A 16797-nucleotide genomic window follows, 5' to 3' on the forward strand; every position below is an offset into this window, starting at 1 on the left:
ACATCTCAGGAGGCACACAGTTTGCGATACACTGGTCTAAAGAAAAGGTTTCGTCTGCTGCTGTATCTACAGCAGTGGTTCCCAACCCTGTCCTGGAGGAACACCAGGCCAATTGGGTTTTCAGGCTAGCCCTAATGAATATGCATGAAGCAAATTTGCATGCCTATCACTTCCATCATATGCAAATCTCTCTCATGCATATTCATTAGGGCTAGCCTGAAAACCCGATTGGCCTGGTGTTCCTCCAGGATAGGGTTGGGAATCACTGATCTACAGAACAGTCTGTTGATATAGGTTGCTAATCAGCGTAGCACTTCCAAAGTACCCAGTTCCAGGAGGGAAATTTTAGGCCAGTCCTGGATTTCTGATAACCCTATCCTGATGCATGAAAAGGACCTCCTCCACTGCAGCACTGATTTTGATGGTTAGGATAAAAGACTATAAATTAAAACTGCTGTGGGGTACAAGCTCAAATCCAGGACTGGCCAAAAAGTCTCTAACCTGGAACTGAGTAAACTGGCATCTGGCACCAATGTCTTTACTGAGTTGGCAACACACTGATTCAGCTCCTCGGAATCAATAAGCTGCAATGAGGAAAGCTGAAGGCAAATCTGTGTGTCTTACCTTTGCAGGCTTTACGGTCTGTGATAGTTTTGCTCATATCCCGGTAAAAGCCCTCTTTGCAGTAATGGCAGTGCCGGCCTGCTGTGTTGTGTCGGCAGTTCAGGCAAACACCACCACTCTTCCTGCCAGACAGTTTATAAAGTTCCATGTTAAAGCGGCATCTCCGGGCATGGAGGTTACAGCTACAGGCTGTGGAAGGGAAAGAGCAAGAAAAAAAATATCAAGATTAAGAAACACAATGAAGGAAATGCTGCCACATTCACACCTGGAATAGCTACTCATTTCTATCCGTTTCATTAAGAAAAGCAGTATCCCATAATGCACTACAACAGAATATTCAAAATCTTGCACATATCTGAGTAACAGCACTTACTAATAAGATAAGTGCTGCTGACTGGTATATGTATCTCCTTTTAGGCACCCCAAAACCACACTGAGAGCTTATTTTATAACAGAATGTGGGCACCTAGTTTCCATTATAGAATTCTAGTATAATCTGGCATTGGCATGTTTTACATTTAGGCCCCTGCAGTTCAGTAGCGTAGCCATGGAGGCCTGCCCCACCTCCCCCCATACACACACTTTGGGCTTGGGTCCCCTCCAGAACTTTCGTGCCCCTTTACCTTTGCTGGCAGGGATGTCAAAGCTCTGTCAGCCAACAGTGCCTCCTCGTGCTTTTTCCTTAAGGCAGAAGTTGGCACATGCCATCAGCCACCAATACAGAGACTTGTCAGCATAAGGAGCAGGGAAGTGGCAGCACTGCCAGCAAAGGTATGTTTGGCAGGGTTGTGGGGGAGAGTAGAGGAAGGACTGGTCTCTATCTTTTTGAATCATTTTTGAAAGAAAAAAAAAAGTCCAAAAGAAAAATGCTCAAAAACCAGCCATTGGGATGTAGGAGGGGCCAGTATGCTCAGTAGACTAGCCACATAGACATCCCATCAGAGAAGTAGGGCTCTACAGTTAGATTTAGTAGGTTTTGGGTGGGTTTTGGAGGTCTCACCATAAAGGGTTATGATGAAATATGTACCTGGGATCTTTTATGCGAAGTTCACCACAATGCCTCCTATGGTGCCCCACTGCTCTGCTGGGATGTCTGTGTGGCTTCTCCTAAATCCCAATGGCTTCTTTTGTGCGTTCTCCAGTTGAATGCTTTTTTTTTTTTCCAAAAATGGTTCAAAAAGATAGATGCACAGAGCACATTTTGAACAAACAAGATAGACGTTTTGCAATTTTGAAAATGGTCATATTCGCTAATAGATTTTTGTGCATCTTCCACAAAACATCTAAACTTAAATTTAGAAGTCATATCAAAAATGCCCCTTCATATGGTCAATCCAGTCTGCCCATCCATACTAAGAACATAAAAATATAAGAATAGGCTTACTGGGTCAGACCAATGGTCCATCAAGCCCTTTAGCCCGTTCACACAGTGGCCAGTCCAGATCACTAGTACCTGGACAAAACCCAAAGAGTAACAACATTCCATGCTACCGATCCAGGGTAAGCAGAGGCTTCCCCCATGTCTTACTAACAGTCTATGGATTTTTCCTCCAGGAATTTGTCCAAACCTTTCTTAAAACCAGCTATGCTATCCGCTTTTACCACAACCTCTGGCAATGCATTTCAGAGCTCAACTATTTTCTGAGTGAAAAAAAAATATTTTCTCCTATTGGTTTTAAAAGTATTTCCCTGCAGTTTCATCGAGTGTCCCCTAGTCTTTGTAATTTTTGACGAAGTGAAAAATCGATCCACTTGTACCTGTTCTACTCCACTCAGGATTTTGTAGACTTCAATCATATCTTCCCTCAGCCTTTTCAGCTCTGCAATCCAGTCATCTCCCCTTAACAGGGGTGGGCAACTCCGGTTATCGAGAGCTGGAATCCAGTCTGGTTTTCAGGATTTCCTCAATGAATATGCATTGAAAGCAGTGCATACAAATAGATCTCATGTATATTCATTGGGGAAATCCTGAAAACCAGACTGGATTCTGGCCCTCAAGGACCACCTCAAGGATCTCCTCTGCCCTATAATATCACAGTGATATGCTACCAGTTTCTTATCAAGGGGCTTTTTCCAGCTCTTTGTTTTATTTAGAAAGACACTTGGTATAAAAAACAAAAAGGCTTCCAACAAGATCCACTGATGGAAACACAATACTGGAGAGCCATCCACTAAACTGGAAGAACAAAGTAAAAAAGTGAGACTTTTGTAACTAAATTTAAGGGGCTTCCAGAAAGGAGCAAGAATTGGTAAATCTGCTGGGGAAGGGGATTATGAACAGAAAGCAGACTTCATGAGATAATGCTAACTAATGATTTCTAAACTTCAACTGAATAGATCCTGAAGTTGCCTAAAGGTTTGAGGAGATTTTGAACTCGTTCATAACCCCATAAACTGGTTCCTCAGCATGGCAAGTTATATCTGGAAGGACAGTTCTAGATGGATGATGCATGGATGCAGGATGTGTGCAGAAGCTGACAAAAAAAGAGAGAAAACAGCAAAAGAGAGAGATCCTAGTTGCAATGGGATTGTTTCATCAAATCTTTCTTTCTCAACACCATATCTGTTTTTTCTTTGCTGAAAATGGTTCTTGGGGAGGGAGAAACAGAAAGTTGTGGGGTTTTTTGTATATCTTTATTAATTTTTCAGTCTAAAAACAGTGAATAAAGGAATATGTACCAGTAATTTGAAAAACAGCACTTACATCATTCAATAAATATATTAGAAACCATTTTCACCCCCTTCCACCCACCCTAATTCCTATGTATTCAATAAATCATACAACGGTACATACATGAAATTAATTAACAAGTCCAAATATAATATCCCTCTCCCTCCCACCCACCCCCTTCCCTGAATGTGCAAATCAAACTGGAAATAAGGGAATAAACTATTTAATTAAGATTGATAAAATTGGTCAATGGACCCCCACGTCAGTTTAAACAACTTATTATTACCCATTAATTCCGAATTCATTTTCTTGCATTTATAACACAAGCATAACGAATTTCACCAAAAAGTGAAATTTAATCTGTCAAAATTCTTCCAATTTTTAGTAATCATTTTCATGGCTACCCCAGTCATTATACCAAGTAATCTGCTTTTATGTCTATCTAGTGAAGGTGTAGGAGATAACAATGTCCCACAGATTACCGCTTCATACGACAGTGGAACCGCAGTCTCCAGAATCAAATTAATATGTCCCCATATAGATTTCCAAAAGTTGAGTATCAAAGGACAATAGAACAACAGATGATCCAGTGTACATATGTCTAGATGACAGTGCCAACATCTATTAGATTTTGAACTATCTAACTTTTGTAATCTAACAGGGGTCCAAAAACTTCTGTGCAACAAAAAAAAAAAATGTTTGTCTCATAGATGCTGACGCTGTACATCTCATCCTCCAAGTCCAAATCCGTGGCCATTGAGTAGCAGAAATTTGTTGCTTTATCTCAATGCTCCAAATGTCTCTTAGACTAGTTTTAGGGTTTTTATTCAGATATTAATTTATACCACTTGGCTGCCTGATGCCTTAGCAAATCTGTCTGGAAGCATAGGCCCGGCAAACTATACAGATTTTGTAAGTTGTACCAATCAGGGAACCCCTTCTGAATGGCCTGCTTCAATTGCAACCACTTATATGTTTGAGACTTTGCAATGCCAAATGATTGTTGCAGTTGTGAAAAAGCAAGCATTTTTCCATTTGATAACACATCATATAAAGTACGTATACCTGCCAGAGGATCTTAGAATCGCCAATTTGAATGTTGGAGTTCAACCATAAGGATTGACACGTGGATTGTTGTACTGATATAGATGTTAAATTATCAATAAATTTTAAGGTTTTCCAGGTGGTAAAAAGAATGCTATTGTCCTTATAAATTCTGGGTAACTTGATACTCAATATATGACATAACCGTAATGGTTGCCATTCTAAGTAAAGCCTGTCCGGAAGATGCTCCAAGACTTCAGGAAGGATCCAAAACATACCCTGACGCAGTATGAAAGCTTGATGGTATCTATAAAAATTTGGGAAATTTACCCCACTCGCCACAATAAGGAGCAGAAAGTTTGTGAAGGAGGTAGAGTGATGGAGCAGTACCACTCATTCTCTGTTTCAGATGTTTGATATTCTTAGAACTCCACTTGTCAGGGTGCTGTAGAGCTAGGAAGAGGTGGTAGAGAGAGTGCAAGAGCAAATGAGAGAGTACAAAGTTGTTTTACAATCTGGAGAGAAGTGCAAACTAAGATGATTGTACTGAATACTGACTGGGATGTGGATGAGGGAGGCAGCATACGAGGGGCTGCTGAAAAGGTCTCTGCCCAACCAACAAAGTATGGGAGGTCTCCATCGAGGGCCATACACTTAGGGCTCCTTTTACTAAGGTGCGCTAGCATTTTGAGCGCACGTAGGAAATTACTGCGTGCTACACCATGTACTACGCTTCTAGAACTAACGCCAGCTCAATGCTGGCGTTAAGGTCTAGCACGCACGGAAATGTAGCGTGCGCTACTCCGCACGTTAAAGCCCTAGCGCACCTTAGTCAAAGGAGCCCTTAGTCCAGTGATTTTCCACTTTTTTTGTTCCTTTGGAAAAATACGGAACGAGAAAAGTGTAAAATCGCTGGATTAAGTGGAGACCTCCCCAGCGTTGTTGGCAGGGCTGAGAACTTTTCAGTGGCCCCTCGTCTATGTGTCAGTACCAGTAATGATCTGGCGGCTTTGCTCTCGCTTACATGTAGCATGAAACTGTCAAAAAAGAATGATGGATGAGGAGAGCTTTGCCACAGTGCACATACATAAGTGATCAGAGAAGAGAGTTCATAATATGCACGGAACAAGTAGCGAAAAGGAGGAGCATGGTGGGGAGGGGGAAGGGGGGTGAGCATACTGCAAAACATTCTTTAGAGTACTTAAAGTGTGGAACCAAGGCAATGTGAAAAAGGTATAAAAACCTCTGTGGTGAAAAAATTAGAACAAAATCAGGTCTGATTAATAATGAGTACACAAGGTTATTCAGCTAATCTTATACTGTTTGTATGGGCTGCAAAATCAATAAGGAATTTTGAACAGCAAATAAACTTTAAACTTTAATATGTATGAACTTTAATATGAATAAACTTTAAAATGTAAGGCAAACACCAAAAGTCCAACAGGACAAAAAAAACCCACGGGTTCAAAATCGCAGAAAAAAACAGTGGGAACGGACAATGAACACTCCACAAAGGATCACTGATGTTAAAAAAAGTCTTGTTTATTCCAATAAAGGACATACACAGACTATGGACCCGACACAGTGCTGTGTTTCGGCGAATAAAAACACCTGCATCAGGGGTCATTGTAGTGTTGTAATCCACAGATAACAAGTCTTTTGTTAGTACAAGGCTGGGTCAATCAAACACAAAAAAGGTCAAGCACTGAATAAATGGTATCTAAAGCCCTTGAAAGAACCTTTGCATTGAGCTGATATAGTTGGTTTTCAACAGACAATACTTTATTTTTTTTTTTTTAAATACAGCCTAAACACCACTCCTGAAGTATGGTGGCAGTTCCCTTCAGTGTCTACTAGATTATTCAGTGTTATGGGTGTATGGGAGCTGCTGCCCAGAATACATCGATGTATTTGTAAGCAGGATGAATCCTGTCACCCGCATATAGCTGGAAGGAATCTTTTGAATGCTTATACAAAACCTACATATTTATTAGTCAGTTGAATTGAACCATTTATCTAATATGTAAATACCATATTGCCAGATCTGTGATATAGCTACAGGTGGGCCCAAGCCAACCCCAAATTATGGCATTCTTGCTATAGCTGGCTGGGATTCCCAAGTCCCTCCAGTTGAAGAGGTCTTCCTCTGGTGGCCAGAACACTCCTTGACCCTCTGCGGTCCACAGTACTGTGCATGGGTGTCCACAGTGGCGTGGCAAGAGTGAGAGGCACCCAGGCTGGTGGCACCCCTCCCCCACCCTCATCTCTACTTCCCCCGCTCCTTCTCTGCTGCACAATCACTCCCTTCCCCCTCCCTCTAGTTGTTCACTGCCGCAACCAACAACTTCAATGTGCTCCTCGTGACCGCGTTCTCTCCCTCTGACGTCACTTCCTATGCGCAGCAGTCGGACGTGACATCAGCAGGAGCCAATGTGGTCGCAAGGAGCACGTGATGCTGTTACTCGTGGCAGTGAGCAACCTGAGGTATGGGGAAGGGAAGGGGGCATGTGCGTGGAAGGAGGAGGAGTGGAAAGAGGCGGGGTGGATAGGAGGAGGGATGCTGGAGCCCCCACCATGAAAGCGCCTGGGGTGGACCACTCCCACCCCCCTTACTATGCCACTGGGTCCCACCCCCCTTAGTATGCCATTAGGTGTCCATCATACTGTTTCCCCCCTTAGACTCAGTTTTTCTGCATGCACAAAAGCTAAGCATGGGGAGGGGGAGCAGGCACAGCAATAGCCCATGGACTGTGCTACCAACTGACAAAGATAGGGGAGTATTCTGGCTGCCGGAGGAGGACCTCTTCAGCTGATGGGCTTAGGGGATCCTCACTAGCTCAAGCTGATGGGGAGGGGGTAGAGAGGATGAAGTGGGAGTGGGAGGAATATATTGTACCCACTCACTTTGGACTGAGGCCCACCCACCCAAAATTGCATATTTGGCTATGCCACTTGACAAACATGATATTGCATGTCATTTATACCACACACACCAATATCTAGTGGGTTATCTTAAAGGGAAAGTGAGACATGAATTGACCAGATCTGCCCCTCATCCACTGAAATGCATTTTCATGAGAGCCAGAGCATTATACAAATTCAGAATCTAGTACTATCTCAGCTAGATTATTGAACTGTACTACCTCTTGTTATTTCAATATTACAGAACAGACTTCAGTTATTGTGAAACACAGCAGCCTGTCTAATTTTTAATTTAAATAAGGTTGCTTCCATTTAAAACTCACATTGTCTAGATCTTGCTGCTTTGTCATTGTGGCACAGTGGTTTAAAACTACAGGCTCAGCACCCTGAGGTTGTGGGTTCAAACTCACGCTGCTCCTTGTGACCCTGAGCAAGTCAATTAATCCCTCCATCACCCCAGGTACATTGGATAGATTGTGAGCCCACCATGGACAGACAGGGAAAAATGCTTGAGCACCTGAATAAATTAATGTGAACCGTTCTGAGCTCCCCTTGGAGAATGGTATAAAAATTTAATAAATAAATAAAATTAAAATCTTACACGGACTACTATTCATGTTGTTTAACTAGTTCAATCACCATGTGAATCAAGATCTAATTGAATTTCTAATCGACTAGAACTAAGCTGCCCTTCTATTAGACTGAAATACGCTTTAAAAAGCTACTCTTATGTTCTAATTGGTCTGTCTAGGGTGGCTTTAGGTCCAAAGATTAAAGGATGTGCACAAAAATGGTATTTCTAAGTTAGTGCATATACGGTATTTTTCCCCATTCCTCTAGCCTTAGAAAAAGGAAGTGGAAAATGCATACAGACTTTCTCAAACAAAAACTATCAGACCGATATTTAGCTGGTGAAGAAATATTATCTAAAGGGGACCACATTCTTATGGATTTATAACCTGTATTTTTAATAGAGTTAGCTTTACATTCAAGGTTATGAGTCATCATTAAAGTGGCCCACCAAAAAGTAGTCTTCAATAAATGAGCATCTGGGTTCCGTGTAAGTACTTTTGCCCACTCTCAATCTACACTCTCTTCCCTCCCACACCACAAATCATATCAAGACTTCCTGCCTTCAGATCCTCCACCCCCTTGGAACAGCAAGCCCCTCCCCTCAAATTATGGCAGACTTAATCTGCCTATTTCCTGGTGATTTAGTGGGGGAAATGGGCAGGAGCATTGCCCACTCGCACTTGCCTGGTACCCCTCATTAAATGGCTGCTGCAGCCTCTGGAGGCAAGCTCACGGTACTACAAGGGTACGCGGAGGGTAAAGACACAGTGGGTGAAATAAGACTGAACTCTGGTTCTCAGCCTGTTGCTCTAATTATGGCAGTGAAAAGGGCGAACAGAATGCTGGGAATGATTAAGAAGGGAATCACGAACAGATCGGAGAATGTTATCATGCTGTTGTACCGGGCCATGGTACGCCCTCACCTGGAATACTGCGTTCAGCAATGGTCGCTGTACGTGAAGAAGGACACGGTACTACTCGAAAGGGTCCAGAGAAGAGTGACTAAAATGTTTAAGGGACTGGAGGAGTTGCTTTAAGTGAGAGATTAGAGATATTGAAGGGAATAGACTTAGTAGATAAAGACAGGTTGTTCACCTTCTCCAAGGTAGAGAGAACGAGAGGGCACTCTCTAAAGTTAAAAGGGAATCGATTCCGTACAAACGTAAGGAAGTTCTTCACTCAGAGAGTGGTAGAAGACTGGAACGCTCTTCTGGAGGCTGTTATAGGGGAAAACATCCTCCAGGGATTCAAGATAAAGTTAGACAAGTTCCTGCTGAGCCAGAACGTACGCAGGTAAGGCTAGACTCAGTTAGGGCACTGGTCTTTGACCTAAGGGCCGCCGCAGGAGCGGACTGCAGGGTACGATGGATCACTGGTCTGACCCAGCAGCAGCAATTCTTATGTTCTTATAACTACTCTTTTAATCTGCACTGTAGATTTTTATCAGACATTAATTGACTTAATGTGTGCTAATTTGACAGTGCATGTTAAATCAATTCAATGTACAATAAATTTAAGCCACCCTGATGAAAGAAATGTGCCTTAATGAATGCACATCCCTACTACATATGGAGCAGGAAAAGAGGGAATAGACACTACAACTGCACATGTACAGGAGAAGAACAAAGCACACTGCCAACCCCCCACTAACTATATAAAAGAAAGATAATCAGAACAAGATTTCTCTATAAATAAATGTAGGCACCCAGCGCACACCCTCTTCCTACCCGCCACCTTCTCCTTCTGATAAATTGAAGGGAGGTGAGAGTTTTTCCAGGCCTGCTGTGAAATCCATTAGCATGTCAGATGAAGATTTAACTCTCCATCCCTGCTGTGGATAGTTCTTTGTACAGAATCTCCTATTCCATGTCCTCATAAGAGCAGCTCACTGGGATAACTTCTGTTCAACAAGTAAAAAAAAAGGCTCAAAGCTCAAACAATTATGATGGTTAAGGGGCTGGAGGAGTTGCCGTACAGCGAAAGATTAGAGAATCTCGGCCTCTTCTCCCTCGAACAGAGGAGATTGAGAGGGGACATGATCGAAACATTCAAGGTACTGAAGGGAATAGACTTGGTGGAAAAGGACAAGTTGTTCACTCTGTCCAAGGTAGGGAGAATGAAAGGGCACTCTCTAAAGTTGAAAGGGGATAGATTCCGTACGAACGTAAGGAAGTTCTTCTTCACCCAGAGAGTGGTAGAAAACTGGAACGCTCTTCCGGAGTCTGTCATAGGGGAAAACACTCTCCAGGGATTCAAGACAAAGTTAGACAAGTTCCTGCTGAACCGGAACGTACGCAGGTAGGGCTAGTCTCAGGGCGCTGGTCTTTGACTGGAGGGCCGCCTTGTGAGCAGACTGCTGGGCACGATGGACCACTGGTCTGCCCTATTAGCAGCAATTCTTATGTTCCTATGTGATATTAATTGTGACTTCGGAACAATTTAGATCTTACTGTCAAACTCTCTTATAGGGAGGTGATTAGTAAGCATTTGCTTTCATTTTTGGATACATTTTGGAAATGATTTCCAATCTTCAGTTACAGTTAATGAAAATTTGATATACTGTCTAACATATAGGGATGCAGGTGGTCTACAATAAAAATAAAATTATAAAATTATTATAAAGAAAAGAATGGTATAAATCAAGACCTAAATCATTCATGTGTAGAGTAAAATAACAGAATACTAGATTAAACTAGATTAAAAAAATAAACTGACATTGTATTTTAGCTTATATTTGGCTGTAAACTACTACTACTACTACTACTATTTATTATTTCTATAGTGCTACCAGATGCATACAGCACTGTACAGCCCATTAAACACACTGCACATTAAGCTTGCTAATAAATTTTCCATTCTACACTCGATTGGAGATTAAAAGATGATTCAAAGAAATATGTCTTTAATAAACTTTTACATTTCTTTAGATACATTTCTGCATGAATAATCTGGGGTTAAGTTATTCCATAATGTAGCAACAATCCAGGCAAAAGCGCAGGAATGTGTAGAGTTCCAATGGGCACTGAAACAGATGGAAGGATCATTCGATGTTCTTGCAGTGATCTTAATACTCTTGACGGAGTATAGAAAATGGTTAAATTGCTTAAATAATCCAGGGCCTTATCATAGATGGCCCTGTGTACAATCATAAGAACCTTGAAAAAGATCCTATAATAAATAGGCAACCAATGAAAATGCAGATATAAAGGAGTAATATGCTCAACTTGTTTATGCTTCCTTAAAATCTTAGGACTTTGTTTTGAACAACCTGAGGGTGTTTTATTATTTTTTTTTATTGCATTTAATTTTATATCAAAGATTACACTTTGAACTAAGGAAATAAAGGATTCTGTTAAAGAAGAAAACAAAAACAAATTGATTACACAATATAGTCCACATAAATAAGAAGGGAGGGAGACCAATCACATCCAAGGGAAGTTGGAATTGCATAAGACAAATTTACATCTATAAAGAAATGCAGAGATCAAACTGTTAATCTAATTCCAAATGGCCAGAATTTTAAGCATTATTATCAGGGGTCCTTGAGACAGCTTTGTCTTCCAAAAAGAATTGTAGTTTGATCTGGTTCATAGAACACATATCTATTATTTTAATAAAGAATGCCACATTTATATGGAAAGTACAGTCGAAAAGTAGCTCCCAAATTCAAAACAGTCAAAAATTTCTTACATCTGGATTGCATCCAGTTAGAAACATCAGGAAATATTGCAATTTTGAGCCCAAAGAAAACATTTTCAGATCTATAAAACTATCGTAGAATCACCTCTTTGTCCTGCATAAACACAAATGTTACTAGTAAAGTGGCTCTACCTGTAATCTCCAATTGAGATGATTCTAGAATCCCAGTAAGATCCAACCCACCAGATTCTTCCAGCACTACTTGTTCACTTTTGACTAAATTAACATAATATAGTTTCTGCACTGGTGGCATATTGGTTTTTGAATATTTCAAAACAGAGGTCAAGAACAATTGAAATAAATCCTTAGGAGATTGTAGTCTGGCAACTGGAAAATTAAGAAATCTCAAATTAAGGTTCCTATTTACATTTTGCAGATTTTCTATCTTCCTTATTAGCAAATTGTTGTCCCCTAAATGTTGATTAGATAGAAATTTCACATCAGAAACAGTTTTTTCGATAGAGTCCATTCTAACAGAATGTTGTTGAATTTTTTTCTCCCAATTTCTAATCTGTCTAGAAGAATTTGTAGTAGAGGAAATAAACAGGGAGCATACCTGATGTAAACTCTCAATGGTACCCCAAAATGCTTCCATGTTCACAACAGCTGGCTTCACTAATGGTTTAAGAGGTACCACAGATGAAAAATTTGCTGTAAACAAACAGGCACCAAGCTCCTTTGTCCCCCCCCCCACCGCCAAACACTACTTGCGAACTGGCTTCTCCACCAGAGGAAGACCCATACGAGGCACTCAGCTCAGATCAAATCTTTTCCAGGGTCGAAGATAAAGCCAGCAGAATCGTCAAAACATCACCGATGCCTCCTTCTGTAGTGTCAGTGATCCCTGGACCATTCCAGGAGGTGGAGGGGAAACTTTGTTGTCCAAGTTGAGCATCTTCCCACCCCCCCCCACCCCCGACAGCAGATCCGCCCGGATTAACAGGTACAGCCTAGGTGGTAATTGCTGTTTGCCACGGCAAGGAAGCTACAGGGGGAGCAGGAAGAATTTCCCTCTGTTTCCCTCTTCGCTTAGGCATTCTTTCCAAAGATATTAAACAAAGAAACTTAGGGTTCCTTTTACTAAGGTGCGCTGACCGATTTAGCATGCTAATCGATTTAGTATGCACTAACGATTGGCCCGCGCTGAATAACATGTCCATAGAATATAATGGGCGCGTTAGCATTTAGCGTGTGCTAAATCGATTAGCCTGCGCTGACGATTGGCGCGCGCAGAATGCTGTGTCCATAGAATATAATGAGCGCGTTAGCATTTAGCGCGTGCTAAATCAATTAGTAGGCGCTAAATCGGCTAGCGCGCCTTAGTAAAAGAGGGGGTTAATTTTTGTTACTGATCCGCCACCATCTTGGTCCCCACCTGAAGGTCTTTGAGATTAGATTGTGAACAGCAAATATAGACCACATCACCACAGTCCAGTTAAGTAATTATTAAGGGCATCTTTTACAAAGCCACGGTGGCGATGCTGAAGTGGTAAATGCACCGAAGCCCATTCAATTCCTATGGGCTTCGGTGCATTTAACATGGCAGTGTCGCTACCGCAGCTTTGTAAAAGAAGCTCTAAGCATGAATCAAAGAATGCAAAGCCTTTTCATTGTGTTTAATTGATCTTAATAGTTGAAGAATGAAAATAAAAACTCATTTAAGATAAAACCTGTTCAGAACACTCTAATTTATAGTCAAATGTAATACCTAACGAAAACTGGTTTTCTTTCAAAAATTAAAGAAAATTAAGCTTGGTTTTCATGGGCAAAATTAAAGGTGTGCACTATAATCAACTTTATATGTACTAATTACTGTGCAACTTGAATTCGATATGCATTCCTCATGCACATAAAATTAATGACCGCAGAACAAAATAGGGATGACCACGGGGATAAAATTGAGAAGACTGGAGTTCCAATAGTATTCAAAGGTAAAAATTCATATGACCTGACACATATTTAATCAGATGATGCCTGCATCAAGAGTCCAATGCATCTATAAACATAAATATATGTCAAATACAATATTAAAAAATATAAAACAGTTATTACTAGAAAACAATTAAAACTCTACATATAAGGGGTAATATTCAGCTGGCAGCAGTGAGTGATTTTTTTAAATGCTGACTGCAGCTGCCGTAATTAAGCCTGGATATTCTATTAGTATGGATGGACAAGGGCAGGAAATCTAGACGTAATCGCCCTAATTCTAAGAAAAGGATAGCTTTTATTAATACCTCCAGTGATCCTTCCATTGATAGTTCTCATACCTCATCCGCTTTGGGATCCTCTCTCTCTAAGAACTTTGATGTTAATTTACCTTCCTCTTTTTTACGCTTACCAACTCCAGTGGGACCTTCAGCCAACCAAGTGAACATGTCCAACAAAATCAGAACTCGCCGAGTGGCGAAGAATTAGATCATGTGGTCTTTAACCTTTCTGCTAAAAATCTTTCTGCTACTGAATTGTCTGTTTTACAGTTAGGCATGTCATTTGTTCTGTTTGTTCCAACTGATGCTTATGACACTTATGCTCATCTTCATCATTTTTTTAGATCCCTCAAACTGAAATTATTTTTTGGATGGGATTTAACCCTCCGTATTAATTCCTCTTTTATGGATAGTCATCATATTTCTTCTACCTGGACACCTCCTGGTGATCCAGACGCATTTATTTCAGTGTTTGAGAAATTGGTTCTTAAAGATGTTGACTCTCTTCGATGTGAGAAAAGAAAATTACCTTTTAACCTAACACGTGAACAGAATTTGGCAGTTAAAGCCCTTGCTCAGGATTCTTCTATTGTGGTCATCCCTGCTGACAAAGGGGGTGGCATTGTTGTGCTGGTCACTTCTATGTATGAGGCAGAAGCGATGCGTCAATTGTCTGATTTCAAAGTTTATTCTTGCTTGACTGATGATCCCACTGTGGAATTTCAAAAGGAGGTGTTTGCTCTGTTATCTTGAGCACAGCAGGAAGGGCTATTATCCTCCAAAGAGTTTAAATATCTATATCGCCAGTATCCCGTTATCCCTAATATTTATTTTTTGCCTAAAATCCATAAGTCTATAGTCAATCCTCCCGGTCGCCCTATTGTTTCTTGCAGTAATTCCCTTTTTGAACCTCTATCTCAGTTTGTTGATTTTTTTCTTCAACCGTTTGTCTTTAAAATTTCTTCTTATGTACGGGATTCCATGGACTTCATCTCTCAGATTGCGCAGTTGCATATTCCTTTGGACATCAGGGATTCTGTCTTATTAATCACCATGGACATCTCGTCTTTATATACGAGTATCCCTCAATCTGAGGCTATGCGTACCATTGGTATGGTGCTGTCTGAATCTGATCTGGTGGGTAATCGTTTAGATCTTATTTTGTCCATGGCTGAGTTTGTTATCAATAAGAATTATTTTAGATTCAAACAACAGTTTTATGTTCAGAAAAAGGGCGTTGCTATGGGGGCCACGGTGGCCCCTTCAATTGCATGCCTATTTATGTCAAATTTTGAGGAATCTTTTGTTTACTCTTCTGAATTTTTCTCCCAGGTATGTTATTGGAAATGGTACATTGACGATATATTTTTCATATGGGGGGGGGGGTCCTATTCTGATTTGGACAGATTTTTGACATATTTGAACCACTGTGATCAGCCATTCCACTTATCGTAAAAATCATGGAGGGATTGGTACACTCCCAATTGATGGAATATCTTGACCAGTTCTCACTCCTACATGAGACTCAATCCAGCTTTAGACCTCTTTTCAGCACGGAAACTGTAATTGCAGCTATCTTAGATAATTTGCATCTATTGTTAAGCAAAGGCCTCAATGCCCTGATCATGCAATTCGACATGAGCTCCGCCTTTGATCTAGTAGATCATGCGAAAATGCTACAATGCCTAGACGCTATTGGCATCAGAGGTGAAGTGCTAAACTGGTTTCATGGCTTCCTTCTATCCCGCACTTATCAGGTACGTTTCAATAATGATCTCTCCAACTCCTGGAGCAACCCATCCGGCGTACCACAAGGGTCCCCGCTATCCCCATTGCTTTTCAATCTCTACATAACCTCACTGGGCGTACAATTAACCCAGCTGGGGATAAAATTATTCAGTTATGCTGATGACTTTATGATCATCATCCCATTTGCCAACTCCATCTCGGAAACCATTCCCAAAGCATAAGCCATAAACTTGATGGAGCAATGGATGACAGACTTCAAGCTCAAGCTCAATACAGAGAAGACAAAATTTTTTGTCGCTTCCCCACAACCGCTTGACACCAAAACACCACTAGGCATCAACAAACTTAACTACCCCATACAGCCCACCATTAAAATATTGGGAGTAACTCTTGATCAATGCCTAACCATGAAAGACCAGGTAAACTCCTTAATCAAAAAGGGTTTTTTTCACCCTCTGGAAGCTTAAATCCATTAAATCATATTTTGACAACTCTGCATTCAGAATCCTGGTACAATCCCTCGTACTGAGTCAACTCAACTACTGTAACATCGCCTATTTAGCAACCCCCCCCCAAAAGAATATGCGACGCTTACAATTAATGCAAAACGCTGCGGTCAGACTTATCTTCGGTCTAAAGAAATTTGACCACTTGACGCCATACTACAAACAGCTACACTGGCTGCCGTTGGAAGCTTGTGTAAAGTTTAAGTTTGCCTACTTCTGCTTTAAAGTTCTTTACGGACTAGCCCCTAAATACATAACTGACCTCTTCTCCTTCTCAGCCATCAGACACAAGAGAAGCTCCCACTTGCACTTCGTTCCTCCCCAGGTTAAAGGTTGCAAACTAAAAAAACACCGCGAACACCTTCTCTCATATCAAGCAGCTTTATGGGGTACAGATCTAGAACAACTGCTCTCGCCCACCACTTACGAGGTATTCAGGAAACGCCTCAAAACTCACCTGTTCCTGAAGTATCTAGACAGCTGACCTGTTCCTCTCTTTCCCCTCTATAACGGTTCTATTACATTATCCCCCCTCTTGTTTTCCCACCCCCTAAGTTCTCTCAACTTGTACTTCATTAATCATTTGTAAACCGCATAGAACTTAACGGTACTGCGGTATATAAACTGTTATTATTATTATTATTATCATTCTAATTCCATTAATTTCTTAGATATTCAGTTACATTATGACAAGGGACAGTTCAATACTTCTATATTTCGTAAATCTACTGATACCAACACTGTATTGCACTATCGTAGTTATCGTCCCAAGCCTTTATGTGATAGCATACCTACTGGT

General features: G+C 41.0%; 1 protein-coding gene across 2 annotated transcripts in view; it reads right to left on the reverse strand.

Moving 5' to 3' along the window:
- NTN3 (netrin 3) overlaps positions 1-16797 on the reverse strand; it is a 312749-nt gene that overhangs the window by 127376 nt on the left and 168576 nt on the right. For both annotated transcript variants that reach the window (XM_033963623.1, XM_033963624.1), the window contains one exon: positions 625-813. In XM_033963623.1, coding sequence (XP_033819514.1) covers positions 625-813 — 189 coding nt within the window. The remainder of the gene's footprint in view (positions 1-624; positions 814-16797) is intronic.

Source organism: Geotrypetes seraphini, chromosome 11 (assembly GCF_902459505.1).
Source record: "Geotrypetes seraphini chromosome 11, aGeoSer1.1, whole genome shotgun sequence".
In the NCBI taxonomy this organism is placed as follows: Eukaryota; Metazoa; Chordata; class Amphibia; order Gymnophiona; family Dermophiidae; genus Geotrypetes; species Geotrypetes seraphini.